We start from the raw sequence: 19,407 nt of genomic DNA, 5'->3' as shown, positions 1-19,407 counted from the left end.
CCGAGCGGCGGCAGGATGAGAACGCCGGAAGCGCGCACAGACGGCCCGCACTTTATGCAGCAGCTCTGACATATCCATTAATAGGATTTGTGTGGGGCCGAATAATGTGTGCGCGCCACGAGTCAGCTAATTGTAAGGAGTAAAGTAGCTGTTTTAATTTCACTAAGGTCCCGAATCGATGGGCCGATTTTCCATTAGACATGTCTATAAGTGGGTTTAAAGCCACATCGAGATCACCACCCAAAACTAAGGTCCCTTCTGAAAAGCGTGATCATTTCTTTAAGACCTTGATGAGCCAAGGAATTGGATCCTTATTGGGAGCATAGAGATTCCCTATTGTGAACATAGAGTTACCTAGTTTTCCTTTAATAAAGAGATGGCGGCCCTCTGTGTCCACACATTTATCAACCACAGAAAAGGAGATACGTTTGCTAATTCCTATACTTACACCCTTCAGCGCGCCACTGTCCGAGCCAGCGTGATACCATGTGGAAAAATGAAGTCTGTTCATAGTGGGAAGGTTCGTTTTCCTAAAGTGCGTTTCCTGTATCAAACAGATATCTGCTTCATTCTTTTTAAGAAAAGAAATCACCTGACCTCTCTTAGATGGAGAATTTAGGCCTCTCACATTGTAGGATACAATATTAAAGCGTGTAATTTAAATATTTAGGAAAAAGAGCCATTAGCTGCATAGCCATATTGTTACCAGAGGTCCTTGGGGTGGGAGGGAGGAAGGAAGGAAAGGTTGAGGTGTGGGAACAAAACAGAAATAACATATCAATAAAATATCAACAGCAATCATAAGATAAGACAAACAGTCAAAGTATATAGTGCAACGCTTAAGGTGAATCGGGGGCTTTATAAGAGTACTATAAAGAGATACAGCCGGTGACAGCGGTATTACAGATGTCATGGCTGTAGAGACCCAACGAATCATATATACATGATAATGGAAGCATAAAGAAAAATCAAGGGTGAAAAAAAATAAGGATAGTTTGTAAAGAAGGAAAATGATAGCGCTACAAGAGAGTAGCGGAAATTTAGAGATAGTGGAAGAGCCTATATAGTGGAGAGTTATGGGCCGGGTCGGACACCAGAAGGTGTTCACGTGTATAGAGAGAGAGAGGGCAGGAAATGAAAGGAAGGAGCAAAGAGCAGAAGGACATTTGGAAGTTTCCAAACTTTGTGCCCCAGTTTGAAGTTGGCATGTATAGGGGAAGAAGTCAAGTTGGCACTGGGATACAGTGTGAGAATAAGAACGGTAGCATGTGTTCATGGAGGGAAGGCAATCTCGGGTCTACTCTTAAAAGGAATAAGAAGATAGATCTCTTAGAGGGAGGTCAGTTTTCAAGAGAGCAGAATGGAATATAGACAGAAGTAAAGTAAAGGCGAAGGTGGGAACAGATAGTGTCTATAGGTATCCATAAAGGTTACAGTACAATCTAGTATCAAAGCACTGGAGGTGGAGAAATGTCCCTTTTACCGACATGTCAGTTCAGGTGTTATCTGAAATGATGCTTTTTGGTGTCAGTCTTCCTCCCTTCCTCCTGGATTTCGCGGAGCGACCGTGTGTAACTCCTTCCCATGGGGTAGGTGGTTTAAGATGTGGTAAATTTGCCAGGTCCTTCACCTCTGCCCAATCAGTAATCTGGAGGTCTGGTAGATCCAAGGCCGTATATCCATCTGGGAGGTCTGTGAGTGACCGGACCAGGAATCTTTTATTACTGGATGTGAACATGAGTCCTAATGGGAATTTCCAGCTGTATTGGATGCCCTTAGATCTAAGAGCTTCTGTTAATGGCTTGAGGGCTCTTCTCTTTTGTAATGTTTGTGGAGATAAGTCCTTAAAATATATACTTGGGGGCCCTCAAACTCAATCTGGGTAGATCTTCTAGTAAGACGCAGAATCTCTTCCTTCACCATCCCGTTATAGTTCAGAATCTTTAGGCTTCCTCCGTTGTGCTCTATGGACTCGTTCTATTATAACATCATCTGCATAGGAGTCCCCTAGGATGAAGCGGAGGATTTGCAGAACTGTTGAGTGAAGGGCTGTTGGTATAACGGATTCTGGAAGATCTTTTATTCGCAAGTTGCTTCTATGACTTCTGTTCTCCTGATCTTCAATAGCGTCAAAGGCCGCATTGTGGTAATTTTGGCAGGACAACAGATTAGCCGTGACAGCTGTACTATAACTGCACATCTTGCTTTATAACTTCACATCTTGCTTTATATCTTGTAAGTCTAAAGCTTTGGCCAGGGATTTTTGTAAGAAGGAACGAGAGATTGGAAGAGAATCTTGATGGGAAGGAACATCCATTTCACGATTCCTCTCCAGTATCAGCATGTGCCAAAGGAAGAACGTCTTTAGATGGGGTAGACACTTTCTGAATGGCAGAGTTGGAATTTTCCTTTGTCATGTATTTGTTCATTTCTCCTCGTGAGGCAGTATATTTTTTACGTTATGCGGAGAAGCGTTTTCAATGGGGTAAAGAGGAACCAGTAACACATACAGCAGTTCACAGAGCGGGGCGCGGGGCCAGATCCACCAGGGAGGCTCCGGTATAGTACTAACCAGGATGTCAGGCCCTCTGGTGAGTTGTACGCCTAGGATGGCAGTATTTGTAGTTAGTGGTATCACCAGTTACGGGGGCAGATGCGGCACTCACAATGTTTCGCCGAGTAGGTCTGCGCGGTGTTCCACGGGGCCTTAAACACAGTGCAGTAAGGGGCCCGGTGGCGCACGTCTCTTATCTGGTCCTTCAGCTCCTGGTTCAGAAAATGCTATGGTCTTGGGGCTAGAGATGCTGATGTGCCATGCAGCCGGGAGCTTCAGATCAGGAGACCCCTAGGCTTCTAGGCCGCATAGGCCTCGGTTGTAAAAGAGGCAGATCTCCTGTCCATGATCGGTCAGGGCGGTCCAAGACAGATGGAACCGCGTGTACTAGCTAGTACTGATTGACTGGAGACTGGACCATTCTGTAGCTCTTATAACCGCCAATGGCCAAGGATTGTCAAGATAAGTCAGAGAGCTCTCTGAATCACGTCTTGGCAGCACCACAGCAGGTCACCGCCCCCCCCCCCCCCCCCCCCCCCTTCAGAGACTGTATTTTTAAGAGATTGTGCGCAGATGGGGTACCCCATTTAGATGCTAAGGGGAAAATAAGACAAGAGTCTCAGCCATAGCCATAGTGCTCATCTGGCCAAAAGGGCACGATCCCTCACTGGCTACAACTTTCCAGAGGAAATTATTGGAGATACAGTCCAGCCGAACCTTCTGGTCCAAGCAGGCCTACAGAATCCAGCGGAGATGTTTCAGCCTATAGACTGGAATCTGATGGTTCAGGAGTGGAGAAGGGCTTGTAAGATGTGGTGGAGGAAACTTTGCAGAACCCTGATCGGTCTGAAGCCTTGCATTTTTTTACAGGAAGGATTCCAGTTTGGGTTAAAATCCAACACTGTAAGAGTGCATTTCATGGCCCCCACTGCTTGCATAGATGGACCCTTCGTGCATTCATGCTTTATTTTTTTCTTTTACGTTCTTTATTCAATTTTATTTAATCGGTTAAGCCTCCTATTCCATCCTGGGATCGGGCTGTTCTCCTCAAGACCCTGGTTGAATGTCTATTTCAGCCTCTTACAGAAGCACCAGTAAGGTTTGTATCTTTGAAGGTTTTATTTCTGGTGGCATTTGCATCAGCCAAGAAGGTGTCAGACTTTGCAAGGGCCATATCTGAAAGTAGATCAAGATAACTCGATTTTAAGATCGATGCCCTATATCCTACCAAAGCTCTCATCTGACATGAATGTAAGTTAAGAAATTAATCTTTCAGAATCCTCATTAGGCTCAACAAGACTGGTCATTGGAGAACCAGGGTCCTTCAGGTCAGCTGACTAGCTGTTTATATAGAGAAGTATAAAAGTTACCAGGTGGTAACTCCAAGCACTCCAGTTACCAGGTGGAGTTACAGCACACTCAACTCAGTCCACTTAGTCGCTTGGGCTGAGGAAAAAAAAAAAAAAAGCATTGATCAAATATGCAGGACATCTACATGGTCTTATCCATGCATCTTTACAAGATAAGTTGGATGCATCTGGTGCTTGTGATTCAGCCTTTGACAGACAAGTGATTATTAAGGCTGCGATTTCGACCTCCCCCCTTTCTTGTTTAATACTGCTTTTCAGATCCCTTTGTGTTGTGCTGCCTGAAGTACGATAAGGAAAGTCTAAATTTGCTTACCGAAATGTATCTTTCCTTGAGTCCAAAGGCAGCACAAATATCCCTCCCTAAAAAGACATTGCTTGGAAAAAAACACGTCTACCTAGTGGGTGTGCACTCCTTTATAGGGGGGTTAATTAGTCTGATTTACTAAAGATTTATCTTCTGTCCTTGACGGGAGGAACAAGACATTAACCCTTTGTGTTGTGCTGCCTTTGGACTCAAGGAAAGATACATTTCGGTAAGCAAATTTAGACTATCTCTCACATCTATCTATCTATCTATCTCACATCTATTTATCTATCTCATATCTATAGTATATCTATATATCCATCCATCAATCATCACCACCACCAGGGCAGTATGGTGGCTCAGTGTTTAGCACTGTTGCCAACAGAGCTGGGATCCTTGGTTTGAATCCAGTGACATCTACAGTTGCAAGAAAAAGTATGTGAACCCTTTGGAATGATATGGATTTCTGCACAAATTGGTCATAAAATGTGATCTGATCTTCATCTAAGTCACAACAATAGACAATCACAGTCTGCTTAAACTAATAACACACAAAGAATTAAATGTTATCATGTTTTTATTGAACACACCATGTAAACGTTCACAGTGCAGGTGGAAAAAGTATGTGAACCCCTAGACTAATGACATCTCTAAGAGCTAATTGGAGTGAGGTGTCAGCCAACTGGAGTCCAATCAATGAGATGAGATTGGAGGTGTTGGTTACAGCTGCCCTGCCCTATACAAAACACACACCAGTTCTGGGTTTGCTTTTCACAAGAAGCATTGCCTGATGTGAATGATGCCTCGCACAAAAGAGCTCTCAGAAGACCTACGATTAAGAACTGTTGACTTGCATAAAGCTGGAAAGGATTATAAAATTATCTCCAAAAGCCTTGCTGTTCATCAGTCCACGGTAAGACAAATTGTCTATAAATGGAGAAAGTTCAGCACTGCTGCTACTCTCCCTAGGAGTGGCCGTCCTGTAAAGATGACTGCAAGAGCACAGCGCAGACTGCTCAATGAGGTGAAGAAGAATCCTAGAGTGTCAGCTAAAGACTTATAAAAGTCTCTGGCATATGCTAACATCCCTGTTAGAGAATCTACAATACGTAAAACACTAAACAAGAATGAATTTCATGGAAGGATACCACAGAGGAAGCCACTGCTGTCCAAAAAAAACATTGCTGCACATTTACAGTTTGCACAAGAGCACCTGGATGTTCCACAGCAGTACTGGCAAAATATTCTGTGGACAGATGAAACCAAAGTTGAGTTGTTTGGAAGAAACACACAACACTATGTGTGGAGAAAAAGAGGCACAGCACACCAACCTCAAAACCTCATCCCAACTGTGAAGTATGGTGGAGGGGGCATCATGGTTTAGGGCTGCTTTGCTGCGTCAGGGCCTGGACGGATTGCTATCATCGAAGGAAAAATGAATTCCCAAGTTTATCAAGACATTTTGCAGGAGAACTTAAGGCCATCTGTCCACCAGCTGAAGTTCAACAGAAGATGTGTGCTGCAACAGGACAACGACCCAAAGCATAGAAGTAAATCAACAACAGAATGGCTTAAACAGAAGAAAATACGCCTTCTGGAGTGGCCCAGTCAGAGTCCTGACCTCAACCCGATTGAGATGCTGTGGCATGACCTCAAGAAAGCGATTCACACCAGACATCCCAAGAATATTGCTGAACTGAAACAGTTCTGTAAAGAGGAATGGTCAAGAATTACTCCTGACCGTTGTGCACGTCTGATCTGCAACTACAGGAAACGTTTGGTTGAAGTTATTGCTGCCAAAGGAGGTTCAACCAGTTATTAAATCCAAGGGTTCACATACTTTTTCCACCTGCACTATGAATGTTTACATGGTGCGTTCAATAAAAACATGGTAACATTTAATTCTTTGTGTGTTATTAGTTTAAGCAGATTGTGATTGTCTATTGTTGTGACTTAGATGAAGATCAGATCACATTTTATGACCAATTTGTGCAGAAATCCATATAATTCCAAAGGGTTCATATACTTTTTCTTGCAACTGTATATGTAGTTTGTATCTTCTCTCAGTTTTATATGGGTTTGCTCTTGCACAGAGGTGTATTGGTTTTATATGAAATCTCATGTTATAAATGTGTCCTTATTTATTATCTACGTAACCATTAACTCGTTATCATTTCCAGACCAGATACCAAATCTCTCTCCTGCTGGTGAGGACCCTGAGAAGACAACCTCTTCTTTACATCATGCACCAAAACTGCGCTACTCCCTGGGGTATGACCGGCAGGCGGCAGAGTTATGTGTGTCCTTCCTTGAAGGTAAATATGTCATTATATGGAAATCGCGCCATCAGTTATATGTAAATGAGAAGTAGGAGAGCAGCGTCTGAGGATCCTGAGGCCGACAGCGATCTCCCCCGACTCCTCCGTACACAGTCAGCTCTGCAGAACACGGATGTGTATTCCATGAGCAGAGAGGAGAAAGCTGCCCCCAAACACTTCTTATCTCCCGCGAAAACAAAAGGATCAGGCAAAAGTATTCATTCTGCCCAATCCTGCTCTCCCCTAACATCGTCTGTTGGGGGAGAGTCGGGAGCTTCCCACACACATTAGATGGTCAGCCAAACCTGCAGTTCTTGGGGGGTTCAGCCAACAATACACTAATGTGTATGAGGGCCCTAAGATTTCACATATTAGTATTCAGTGTGAGACCTGCAGGAGAGTGATTATTCATCCTCAGAGATGTATCTAGAAGGAGGTCACACTCCATGATGAAGGTTTATGGCAGCAGATATGGCACATCGGACAAGGTGTCAATTATTAGAAAAACAGCGGCCAACCTGTCCATGTGTCGTGTCTAGTATTGCAGCTAAAGTCCAATAAAGAGAATTGGGAGAGCTGCAATACCATACACAGCCTGTGGACAGGTGTGGCATTGTTTTCTGGAAGAAAGCAGCCATGGTTTTCCTACCCTGAAGATCAGCCTATATGAGATCGATTCTCAAATGCATGACCTAGAAAAAAAACAACAAAGCTGTCAGCCAATCACAAGCATCTTCTCACAAGCCAATCACAAGCATCTTCTCACACTCACAAGCCAATCACAAGCATATTCTCACACTCACAAGCCAATCACAAGCATCTTCTCATATTTACAAGCCAATTATGAGCATCTTCTCTATCTCACAAGGCAATTGCAAGCATCTTCTCACACTCAAAAGCCAGTTACAAGCATCTTCTTAGACAACAAGCAAATCACAAGCATCTTCTCACGCTCTCAAGCCAATCACGAGCATCTTCTCACACTCACAAGCATCTTCTCACGCTCACAACCAAATCACAAGCATCTTCTCACACTCTCAAGCCAATCGCAAGCATCTTCTCACGCTCACAAGCCAATCACGAGCATCTTCTCACGCTCACAAGCCTCTTCTCAGACCCACAAGCCAATTGCAAGCATCTTCTTACACTCACAAGCCAATCACAAGCATCTTCTCAGACTCACAAGCCAATCCCGAGCATCTTCTCACACTCGCAAGCATCTTCTCAGACTCACAAGCCAATTACAAGCATCTTCTTACACGACAAGCCAATCACAAGCATCTTCTCACGCTCTCAAGCCAATCAGGAGCATCTTCTCACACTCACAAGCATCTTCTCACGCTCACAACCAAATCACAAGCATCTTCTCATACTTACATGCCAATCATGAGCATCTTCTCCATCTCACAAGGCAATTACAAGTATCTTCTTACACTACAAGCAAATCACAATAATCTTCTCACGATCTCAAGCCAATCCCGAGCATCTCCTCACACTCACAAGCTAATCACGAGCATCTTCTCACACTCTCAAGCCAATCCCGAGCATCTTCTCACACTTACAAGTCAATCCTGAGCATCTTCTCATGCTCACAAGCCAATCCCGAGCATCTCCTCACACTCACAAGCCAATCCCGAGCATCTCCTCACACTCACAAGTCAACCACAATCAGCTTTACCTTAACCTACATTTCACAGTCACAAGAATTCAGGAAGCTAAGATATGGCGAGCTGTTTGCTAGGGTCCACTCTCACTATAGAACTGCTTTGCAGGTCCCAATACCTACCTGTAACATGGAGGGAACACTGGGGTGCGTAGTTGCCAACAATCCCAGTAAATTTGGCTTGTCCTGGGCTGAAAATGGTTGGGGCCTTAAATAAACCCCACCCAGAAGAGGACATAACTGGCTGGTTTGGGTCATACATGGGACATGGGCTCTGCAGGGTAAAGGAGTGGAAATTAATTTTTTTGACAAACAATATCTGATCTTCTTGGAGCATGAGTAATGGAAGGTGAGTGATCATTTGCAGGGTGTGAATATTTTTGCAAAACATCCATTAGTTTGGTGGAAATTTGGGAAAAAAACTAAACATACACAATGTTGATATATTGCAGTTGTAGGAGCAGTGCTTCCAGGAGAGGAGGATGGTGGCAGTCACTGTTACGTCCTGGGCACACTAAATACTCATCATGGCCAGACGGAGGCACAAACAGCACTTATAAAGAGAAAGGCCCACACGGTGTGGGAAGAAGCTCTGCTGTTCTCTTTGAAGGAGGAGGACAGAGCGGAGGCCACGCTGACCCTCACCCTTAGGAACTGCGACCGCTTCTCTCGACATCAGGTGGCTGGAGAAATCACCCTGAGCCTGGCTCACGTTGGCATTCCGTTTGGCACAGCAAGATGGGTGGACCTCAGGGCACCAGAAAAGGTGGAGAAAGTAATATATATGTCTTTCATGTATAAATATGCAATATTGCCGTTTTCTCATGTGCTGACCCCTAGTGGACAAAACGCTGCAGAGTGGTCCAAAAAAACGAATTTTGCAGCCTACAGTGAAATGAGAATGTATCACCTGATTTAAACTAGTACACAGAGGGTTAACGACTAATGATGTCACAGAATGAAGGGTGGGGTTATCTGAGAAAGACTGGTGATGTCACAGAATGTAGGGTGGGGTCATCTGACAGAGTAGTGATGTCACAAAATGTGGTTTGGGGTTATCTGACATAGAATGGTGATGTCACAGAATGTGGGGTGCGGGTGGGGTCATCTGACATAGACTGGTGATGTCACAGACTGTGGGGTGGGGTCATCTGACATAGACTGGTGATGTCACAGATTGTGAGGTGGGATTATCTGACATAGACTGGTGATGTCACAGAATGTGGGGTGGGGTTATCTGACATAGACTGGTGATGTCACAGAATGTGGGGTGGGGTTATCTGACATAGACTTGGGATGTCACAGAATGTGGGGTGGGGTCACCTGACATAGACTGGTGATGTCACAGACTGTGGGGTATGGTTATCTGACATAGACTGGTGATGCCACAGAATGTGGGGTGGGGTTATCAGACATAGACTTGTGATGTCACAGAATATGGGGTGGGGTTATCTGACATAGACTGGTGATGTCACAGAATGTGGGGTGCGGTCATCTGACATAGACTGGTGATGTCACAGACTTTGGGGTGGGGTTATCTGACATAGACTGGTGATGTCACAGAATGTGGGGTGCGGTCATCTGACATAGACTGGTGATGTCACAGACTATGGGGTAGGGTTATCTGACATAGACTGGTGATGTCACAGAATGTGGGGTGGGGTCATCTGACATAGACTGGTGATGTCACAGACTATGGGGTAGGGTTATCTGACATAGACTGGTGATGCCACAGAATGTGGGGTGGGGTTATCTGACATAGACTGGTGATGTCACAGAATGCGGGGTGGGGTTATCTGATAGGTCATCAGTATCTGATCAGTAGGGGGCATCCGGGCCCCCCTCCCCAATCAGCTATTTTGAGAAGGCAATGGTTCTACTCGCAGCTGTGATTGGTACTGCAGCTCAGCCCCATTGATTTCAATGGGACTGAGCTGCACCTAGGTCATGTGACTGATGAACGTGTCGCCTAGGGAAAGCAGAGAGAAGGGCGCGGCGCTCACAGGAGTCATGGCTGTCGGACCCCCACCGATCAGTAAAATAAAATCTCAGAAAACCCTTTTAACTGTACACTCAAAGCTGTAAAAATAGAAATAATAAAAATAATATAAATACCAGATCCATCAACAGCAGCTTGTTCTTGGTTTCCAACACTATTTAGGAGGATACACTACAAAGATGCTACAGGCTTGGTATCTGGTCATGGTAAATCAGCGGTGGGGCCTCCCTTTAATATTCTTAGCAAACTTGTTGGCCTGACCCAAATGACGTGCACTTACCTGCTTTGCTCTTCTCCCAATGTTGCAAGACAGGATCATGATCATGATTTGGATCTACCTTAACCTAACTATGACTATGGAAAGCAGTGACATCAAGACATGAGGGAAATATGATGGGGGCACCAGGTCTGACCCTCCAGCGAATTGGCACCTAAAAGGGTGAAGATGTAGTGAGCGCGCTCAGCTATTTCCACATATCACATAGACTTTTATAAAGGATGCTGTGAGCATGCTTGGCCATTGCAACATACAACTCCTCTACACTGAGGACTGTGGGCCTGGGGTCCCTGTTCTAGCAATCGGTGGAAGACTTACGAATGGGGGGAGTAAATGTTAATCCCCATTATATATGGAGTAGCATAACCTGCCCTTCTGACTACGAGTTGAGCCAAATCACAAACTCAGCTCTAATACATCTGTGCACAACGAGTAATAAATAGCAGATACTAGTTTGAAAACGTAAATTAATTTCACAGATCTCATTACTAAGCATGCTGCGGTATTTTCTCCGGCCAAAATTCTGGAACACTTGCCGAAACACATGCCGGAATTCCATAGGAATGTATTCGTGCCGGATCGGACATTAAAATTGCCGCATTGACGGATCCAGTCTTCCAGTCTGCGCATGCGCAGACCTTTAAAAATGTAAAAAAAAAAAAATACCGGATCCGTTTTTCCAGATGATACTGGACAGACGGATCCGGTATTGCAATGCATTTGTGAGATGGATCCGCATCCGGATCCGTCTACAAATGGTTTCTGTTTGCATACAGATTGCCGGATCCAGCAACGCAAGTGTAAAAGTGCCCTAAGGCGAAAGACGTCAGCAGATCAGATTGAAGCGTAAAACCTGAAATCTATGAATAAGATTAATCAACGATGCAGCAGATAATGAGTCACTTCAGCCGAGCGGCACATGGCGAGCACCGGATCCTGAATACGTGTCCTAGTTCACAGATGTCTGCCTGCGTCACAGCAGATATCCTGGAGTGGTCCTCCGGTGCCGATCATTGCTGAATTATTGGTACAGCGGGGAGGGGGAGCTGCTATTTATAGCACAGCTCATACACTCCCCCTCACCTTAATATCCTCCTGGTGTCAGGGAATTCATGGAAAGTAGATAAGGAGACATTTCCAGATCAGCTCTGCGCACCTGCATTATTTACAGCCGCTTATTTCCATTTATATCAGGTTCAAGATGAATTTGCTGTTTGAGGGGTGGGGGTGGGGGGCATCTGGTACCTGCTCGTAAACACAAATTATAAATTATATTTAGTTATTAAGTTGCGAGACAAGGGACAGAATGCCGTCTCCCAGGATGGAGGGTATGACAATATGAACCAGAAGGTGGTCCCATTTAGATTTTTAGGACATCCATGGTGAGGTTTACAGTTCCCAAATAATATACAATCAGAGGGCAAATTATACAATCATACAGTGCCCAAATAATACAATCATACAGTGCCCAAATAATATACAATCATACAGTGCCCAAATAATATACAATCATACAGTGCCCAAATAATATACAATCATACAGTGCCCAAATAATACAATCATACAGTGCCCAAATAATATACAATCATACAGTGCCCAAATAATATACAATCATACAGTGCCCAAATAATATACAATCATACAGTGCCCAAATAATACACAATCATACAGTGCCCAAATAATATACAATCATACAGTGCCTAAATAATATACAATCATACAGTGCCCAAATAATACAATCATACAGTGCCCAAATAATATACATTCATACAGTGCCCAAATAATATACAATCATACAGTGCCCAAATAATATACAATTATACAGTGCCTAAATAATATACAATCATACAGTGCCCATATACAATCATACAGTGCCCAAATAATATACAATCATACAGTGCCCAAATAATACAATCATACAGTGCCCAAATAATATACAATCATACAGTGCCCAAATAATATACAATCATACAGTGCCCAAATAATACAATCATACAGTGCCCAAATAATATACAATCATACAGTGCCCAAATAAAACAATCATACAGTGCCCAAATAATACAATCATACAGTGCCCAAATAATACACAATCATACAGTGCCTAAATAATATACAATCATACAGTGCCCAAATAATACAATCATACAGTGCCCAAATAATACAATCATACAGTGCCCAAATAATATACAATTATACAGTGCCTAAATAATATACAATCATACAGTGCCCAAATAATATACAATCATACAGTGCCCAAATAATACAATCATACAGTGCCCAAATAATATACAATCATACAGTGCCCAAATAATACAATCATACAGTGCCCAAATAATATACAATCATACAGTGCCCAAATAATATACAATCATACAGTGCCCAAATAATGATAAGAAAAGGGGTTTTAGCAGCTCTCACCTTTAGTCACCTGTGTGAAGCACGGAAAAGGAGTGGCTTGAACCTAGCCACACTTGATTAGTCCAAGAGCACAAGAAAAGATTGTTTCCAGCTTCAGCGTATAAAAGTTTTCTTTATTTCAGCTTGTAGTATAAAATCCGACACAAAATCACATGGAGAGACACGGACAGATTGTGACGCGTTTCGGGCTGTGGTATTGAGCCCTTCTTCAAGACAATACATCAGTGTACTAAAAACAAAAGCTTTATATACCACACAAATGGATATGCTCCTCCTTCTTCAATTACTGAATTGATTGGAGACTGTGTCCCAGACCCAGGTGCTACTAGATTAGCAAATTATACAATCATACAGTGCCCAAATAATACACAATCATGCAGTGCCCAAATAATATACAATCATACAGTGCCCAAATAATACAATCATACAGTGCCCAAATAATACAATCATACAGTGCCCAAATAATACAATCATACAGTGCCCAAATAATATACAATCATACAGTGCCCAAATAATATACAATCATACAGTGCCCAAATAATATACAATCATACAGTGCCCAAATAATATACAATCATACAGTGCCCAAATAATATACAATCATACAGTGCCAAAATAATATACAATCAGAGGGCAAATAATACAATCATACAGTGCCCAAATAATATACAATCATACAGTGCCCAAATAATACACAATCATACAGTGCCCAAATAATACAATCATACAGTGCCCAAATAATACAATCATGCAGTGCCCAAATAATATACAATCATACAGTGCCCAAATAATACAATCATGCAGTGCCCAAATAATATACAATCAGAGGGCAAATAATACAATCATACAGTGCCCAAATAATACAGTCATCAAAGCTGACCTGTTTGGCCACATTTCTGGAAATGGAGTGTAGATAAACCACTGACAATTTTTTTAGTTCAACTGGCAGAATTCTGAATGCAGCTCTAGGTGTGATTGGAGAAAATGGTCAGATTTAGGACAAAATCAGTGAAGTGATTATTGTGTATATTATTATCCTCAGGATGCAGACTCGTCTGGAGAAGTCCTCATGTCCATGAGTTATCTCCCAGCGGCCAATCGCCTCATCGTGGTGCTAATCAAAGCCCGGAATATCCACTCCGATAAGGACAACGACCTCGTGGGCAAAGGTACGTGACCTGCATCTTTCATGTGCACTTTACTTCTGAAGATTTACAAGTCACTAAGCAAACATCAAACAAAAGTGTCAACTGTAATAAAGCTCCGGGCGATCTGTAGCTGGGGCATACACAAGAATCACAGCCTTCTGACCCTTACCTGTGTCTCCCTGGTAGATCTGTTCTTCAAGGTCATCCTCTGGCATCAGGCACAAAGGCTCAAGAGGAAACAAAGCAAAAAGGCAAAACAAAAAATCAATCCCGTCTGGAATGAGATGATCATGTTTGAGGTGCCACCAGAACTCCTAGGAGAAGTCAGCATGAAGATGGAGTTGCTGAGTCAGGAATCTGGAGGACCTAGTCGTGCAATAGGCTCGTGTTATCTGGGGTCAGATCAGACTGGCATAGGAAAGAGTCACTGGCAAGAAATGATAAATAATCCCAGGAGACAAATAGCAATGTGGCACCATTTGCTCCCATGAGAGTCACCCTCATCTGAACATCAGTATATACATGGACCAGTCCCTGTCCTGATCTCATCATCTCTGAGGCTCTCATCACTGCCAAGAATATGGGAAAAGAACATGGAGCCAAAAATGATGAAAACAAAGCAACAAAGTGGTTTACTGTGTTTAAAAGTGTAACAATGTATCATTTTTAGGAGGGACGGCTCCAGGTGTATATGGGCAACACAGTAGACCATGTTTACTCATATTGCCATGGGTCGCTGAAGCTCCGCCACTTGCCTAGGTTTCCTTAGTGCTGACACTGGTCCAATTTTTTATGCTGAACTCATTGCAAAAGATTCCACTCGTTCCTCATGGGAGGAGCTTCATGACATCCTCAAAGGTCTATTTATGATTTCTTCACAGGTCATTTGTGCATCCTACACTGTGTTTCCCAAACCTATCGATGGTATATAGCCATAAGGGCTCATGCACACAACCGTATGTATTTTGCGGTCCACAAAAAATACGGATGGCGTCCGTGTGCAATGCGTATTTTGCGGGAATGGAACCACTGGCCCCTAATAGAGCAGTACTATCCTTGTCTGTAATGCGGACAATAATAGGACATGTTCTATTTTTTCGCGTAACGGAAATACGGACATACGGAAACGGAATGCACACGGAGTAACTTCCGTTTTTTTTGCGGACCCATTGAAATGAATAGTTCCGCATAAAAAAATAAAAATAGTTTGTTTGCATGAGCAGCATGGATATTGATTATGCTCCACAAGTAGGACCACCTGAACTGTATTTGTAAAGTTGTCCACAGTTTTTACAAACCCATATATTTTTTTTTTTTTAACATGGGTCACCCAAAAATAAGTTTGTCACGGGGTACTCCGCTGTTAAGACCTTCAGCTATCAGCTGTGATCTGCAAGGGAAAACCACAGCAAGCGTTCAATTCCCCTGCAGCGCCACCTCAGGGGAAACGTAGCATTACATAGTGTCCATTGAAATCTGTGATATGTCCATGTAAAGTCCTCCAGGGAGAGAGATGCTCTTTGTCCCAGGTAATAAACGGTGGATAATTATACCAAAATGTTTTCATTTGCAAAAATTTCAACTATATAGTATCATTTTTTTTTTTTTTTATCGGCATCATTTGAAAATATATATATAAAAAAAAAGAAATCTTCTTGACCTCCAAGAGATTATTTTTCATCCTGAAATCTAGATTCTTATGGTTTTAAGAAAGGGGGGGGGGGGAGGAGTAATTTTCTTTTTTTTTTTAGAACAAATTTTGTGTAAGTTAAAGAAGAATTAATTTCTTATTTCACCAAAAGGTAAAGCTTTGAACTGAAGTCATAGAGACAAAAAAGAGGGCAAATTCTTTATGCCACTTGTGCCAGTCTCGCTTCTCTCTTGCCACATAATTTATACCAGAAACTGGTGTAAAGTATAGTGCAGTGTAAACCCATATCTTGGCGATATGCCCCCATTGTCTCGGATGGGAAAACCCCTTTAAATGATAACATTTTGCCTTCCTGCAGCCACCACTAGGTGGAGCCTAGGAGCTTAGGGTATACATAGAGCTCAGTATGCGGTAAGCTCCGCCCTGGTGGTGGCTGCGGGCAGTGAGAATTGTATGCATGTCTAGGCAGGGGAATTGAAATCTCTGCCTCAGAAATACAGAACTCCGGTCTCTATAAAGATACATCACGAATTTAATAAGCACAAAAAGAATCTAAAAAGCGTCATTGTGCCAAAAGTGGGCATTCCCTTTAAGCGTTGTGAGTGGTTCCTGACATTAGGTTTTTAGGGTTGCCTCACAGCACTTCAGTATGGTTCAGTATATTACAAACTCTCCTGTTACGTTTGGGGTCCTGAGCCAAAAAAGCCATAAGAGTTAGGGTGGAGGAGGGGACGTCTTGCGAGCTGTGTGTCCTATCTGTCATTTTTGTCTTCCTCCTTGGTAGGATGTAAACATGTTGCACTGTGTGCATGTGAAGAACTACTGCATGGTCAAAAATAAACATGTGAAGCTCCAGGTTTCCCGCGTTGTATTTGTGGTGATGGATTATAGAGCTCAGTCCATAGGGATCTACTCAAGCGGGAAGGAAAAATGCAAGTCACCCGTACATACTAAACGGTAAAACACTGGGTAACACTGACATGGAAAAGGACCTAGGAATTTTAGTAAACAGCAAACTAAGCAGTAAAAACCAGTGTCAGGCAGCTGCTGCCAAGGCCAATAAAATAATGGGTTGCATCAAAAGGGGCATAGATGGCGGTGATGAGAACATAGTCCTACCACTTTACAAATCACTGGTCAGACCACACATGGAGGACCGTGTACAGTTCTGGGCTCCTGTGAACAAGGCAGACATAGCAGAGCTGGAGAAGGTCCAGAGGAGGGCAACTAAAGTAATAACTGGAACGGGGGGGGGGGGGGACTACAGTACCCTGAAAGATGATCATTAGGGTTATTCACTTTAGAAAAAAGACGCCTGAGGGGAGATCTAATAACTATGTATAAATATATCAGGGGTCAGTACAGAGATCTCTCCCATCATCTATTTATCCCCAGGACTGTGACTGTGACGAGGGGACATCCTCTGCGTCTGGAGGAAAGAAGGTTTGTACACAAACATAGAAGAGGGTTCTTTACGGTAAGAGCAGTGAGACTATGGAGCTCTCTGCCTGAGGAGGTGGTGATGGGGAGTTCACTAAAGAGTTCAAGAGGGGCCTGGATGTATTTCTGGAGCGTAATAATATTACAGGCTATGGCTACTAGAGAGGGGTCGTTGATCCAGGGAGTTATTCTGATGCCCGATTGGAGTCGGGAAGGAATTTTTTTCCCCTAAAGTGGGGAAAATTGGCTTCTACCTTATAATTATATATATTTTTTGCCTTCCTCTGGATAAACTTGCAGGATAACAGGCCGAACTGGATGGAGAGATGTAATTTTTCAGCCTTATATACTATGTTATTACGTTACTCTACATGGGAGCCAACAAATTAAAGGACATGCACTATGTAGAATTTCATACCTTTACGACCTTGCGTCTAAAGTGAAATCTAAGGCGTGTATGCAGCACCTGTGCAGACCTATTAGTCTTCATGGTTACAGACGAACCCCGCACAGGCTGATCCGGCAGTTGCTCGTTACTCTCTTGTATTTTCCTCTTTTTCTATTGATTTTAGGTTAGCAAAAGGGGTAAAAATGTTAAAACATATGCAAGATATGAAGAGGGCATCACCCAGGTATCAGCAGAACCTCAGTAGTTCCGAATAATCGGGGGATCCATGGTCAGTTTAAAGGGCATCTGTCAGCAGTTTTGTACCTATGACACCGGCTGACCTGTTACATGTGCGCTTGGCAGCTGAAGGCATCTGTGTTGGTCCCATGTTAATATGTGTCCGCATTGCTGAGAAAAGGAGGTTTTATTATATGCAAATGAGCCTCTAGGAGCAACGGGGGCGTTACCATTATACCTAGAGGCTCAGCTCTCTCTGCAACTGGCACGCCCTCTGCACTAGGAGAAGTCAGGGCCTGGCTTGATGTTTTTTACAGTGCCTGATCCTGTCAATCAAAGTGCTGAGGGTGTGGCAGTTGCAGAGAGATTTGAGCCTCTAGGTGTAATGGTAACGCCCCCATTGCTCCTAGAGGCTCATTTGCATATATTAAAACATCATTTTTCTCAGTAATGCGGGCACATACAGTGGGATGCGAAAGTTTGGGCAACCTTGTTAATCGTCATGATTTTCCTGTATAAATCGTTGGTTGTTACGATAAAAAATGTCAGTTAAATATATCAAATAGGAGACACACACAGTGATATTTGAGAAGTGAAATGAAGTTTTTGGGATTTACAGAAAGTGTGCTATAATTGTTTAAACAAAATTAGGCAGGTGCATAAATTTGGGCACCACAAAAAAGAAATGAAATCAATATTTAGTAGATCCTCCTTTTGCAGAAATTACAGCCTCTAAACGCTTCCTGTAGGTTCCAATGAGAGTCTGGATTCTGGTTGAAGGTATTTTGGACCATTCCTCTTTACAAAACATCTTTAGTTCATTCAGGTTTGATGGCTTCTGAGCATGGACACCTCTCTCTAAGTCACACCACAGATTTTCTATTATATTCAGGTCTGGGGACTGAGATGGCCATTCCAGAACGTTGTACTTGTTCCTCTGCATAAATGCCTCAGTGGATTTTGAGCAGTGTTTAGGGTCGTTGTCTTGTTGAAAGATCCAGCCCCGGCGCAGCTTCAGCTTTGTCACTGATTCCTGGACATTGGTCTCCAGAATCTGCTGATACTGAGTGGAATCCATGCGTCCCTCAACTTTGACAAGATTCCCAGTCCCTGCACTGACCACACAGCCCCACAGCATGATGGAACCACCGCCATATTGTACTGTAGGTAGCAGGTGTTTGTCTTGGAATGCTGTGTTCTTTTTCCTCCATGCATAACGCCCCTTGTTATGGCCAAATAACTCTATTTTAGTCTCCTCAGTCCACAGCACTTTATTTCAAAATGAAGCTGGCTTGTCCAAATGTGCTTTAGCCCACCTCAAGTGGAGAAAAGGCTTCCTCTGCATCACTCTCGCATACGGCATCTCCTTATGTAAAGTGCGCCGAATGGTTGAACGATGCACAGTGACTCCATCTGCAGCAAGATGATGTTGTAGGTCTTTGGTGCTGGTCTGAGGGTTGACTCTGACTGTTCTCACCATTCGTCGCTTCTGTCTATCCGAGATTTTTCTTGGTCTGCCACTTCGAGCCTTAACTTGAACTGAGCCTGTGGTCTTCCATCTCCTCAATATGTTCCTAACTGTGGAAACAGAAGCTGAAATCTCTGAGACAGCTTTCTGTATCCTTCCCCTAAACCATGAG

The 19,407-nt window shown here is 43.2% G+C and overlaps 1 protein-coding gene across 2 annotated transcripts in view; it reads left to right on the top strand.

Moving 5' to 3' along the window:
* The window catches only part of SYT13 (synaptotagmin 13), a 30,465-nt gene extending 15,372 nt beyond the window's left edge, over nt 1-15,093 (top strand). The window contains exons 3-7 of one of the 2 annotated variants that reach the window (XM_040409731.1): nt 6,409-6,543; nt 8,662-8,975; nt 13,946-14,072; nt 14,238-14,543; nt 14,581-15,093. In XM_040409731.1, coding sequence (XP_040265665.1) covers nt 6,409-6,543; nt 8,662-8,975; nt 13,946-14,072; nt 14,238-14,542 — 881 coding nt within the window. In that variant the 3' untranslated portion in view covers nt 14,543; nt 14,581-15,093. Of the gene's footprint in view, nt 1-6,408; nt 6,544-8,661; nt 8,976-13,945; nt 14,073-14,237; nt 14,548-14,580 lie in introns of both variants that reach the window. The other variant, XM_040409730.1, reaches the window with a different exon arrangement.
* The last annotated feature ends 4,314 nt before the right edge of the window (nt 15,094-19,407 follow it).

The sequence above is a fragment of the Bufo bufo genome, chromosome 10, assembly GCF_905171765.1.
Source record: "Bufo bufo chromosome 10, aBufBuf1.1, whole genome shotgun sequence".
NCBI classification, from domain to species: Eukaryota; Metazoa; Chordata; class Amphibia; order Anura; family Bufonidae; genus Bufo; species Bufo bufo.
The sequence above is the reverse complement of the archived record's forward strand: the minus strand, read 5'-3'. Positions and strand labels throughout refer to the sequence as shown.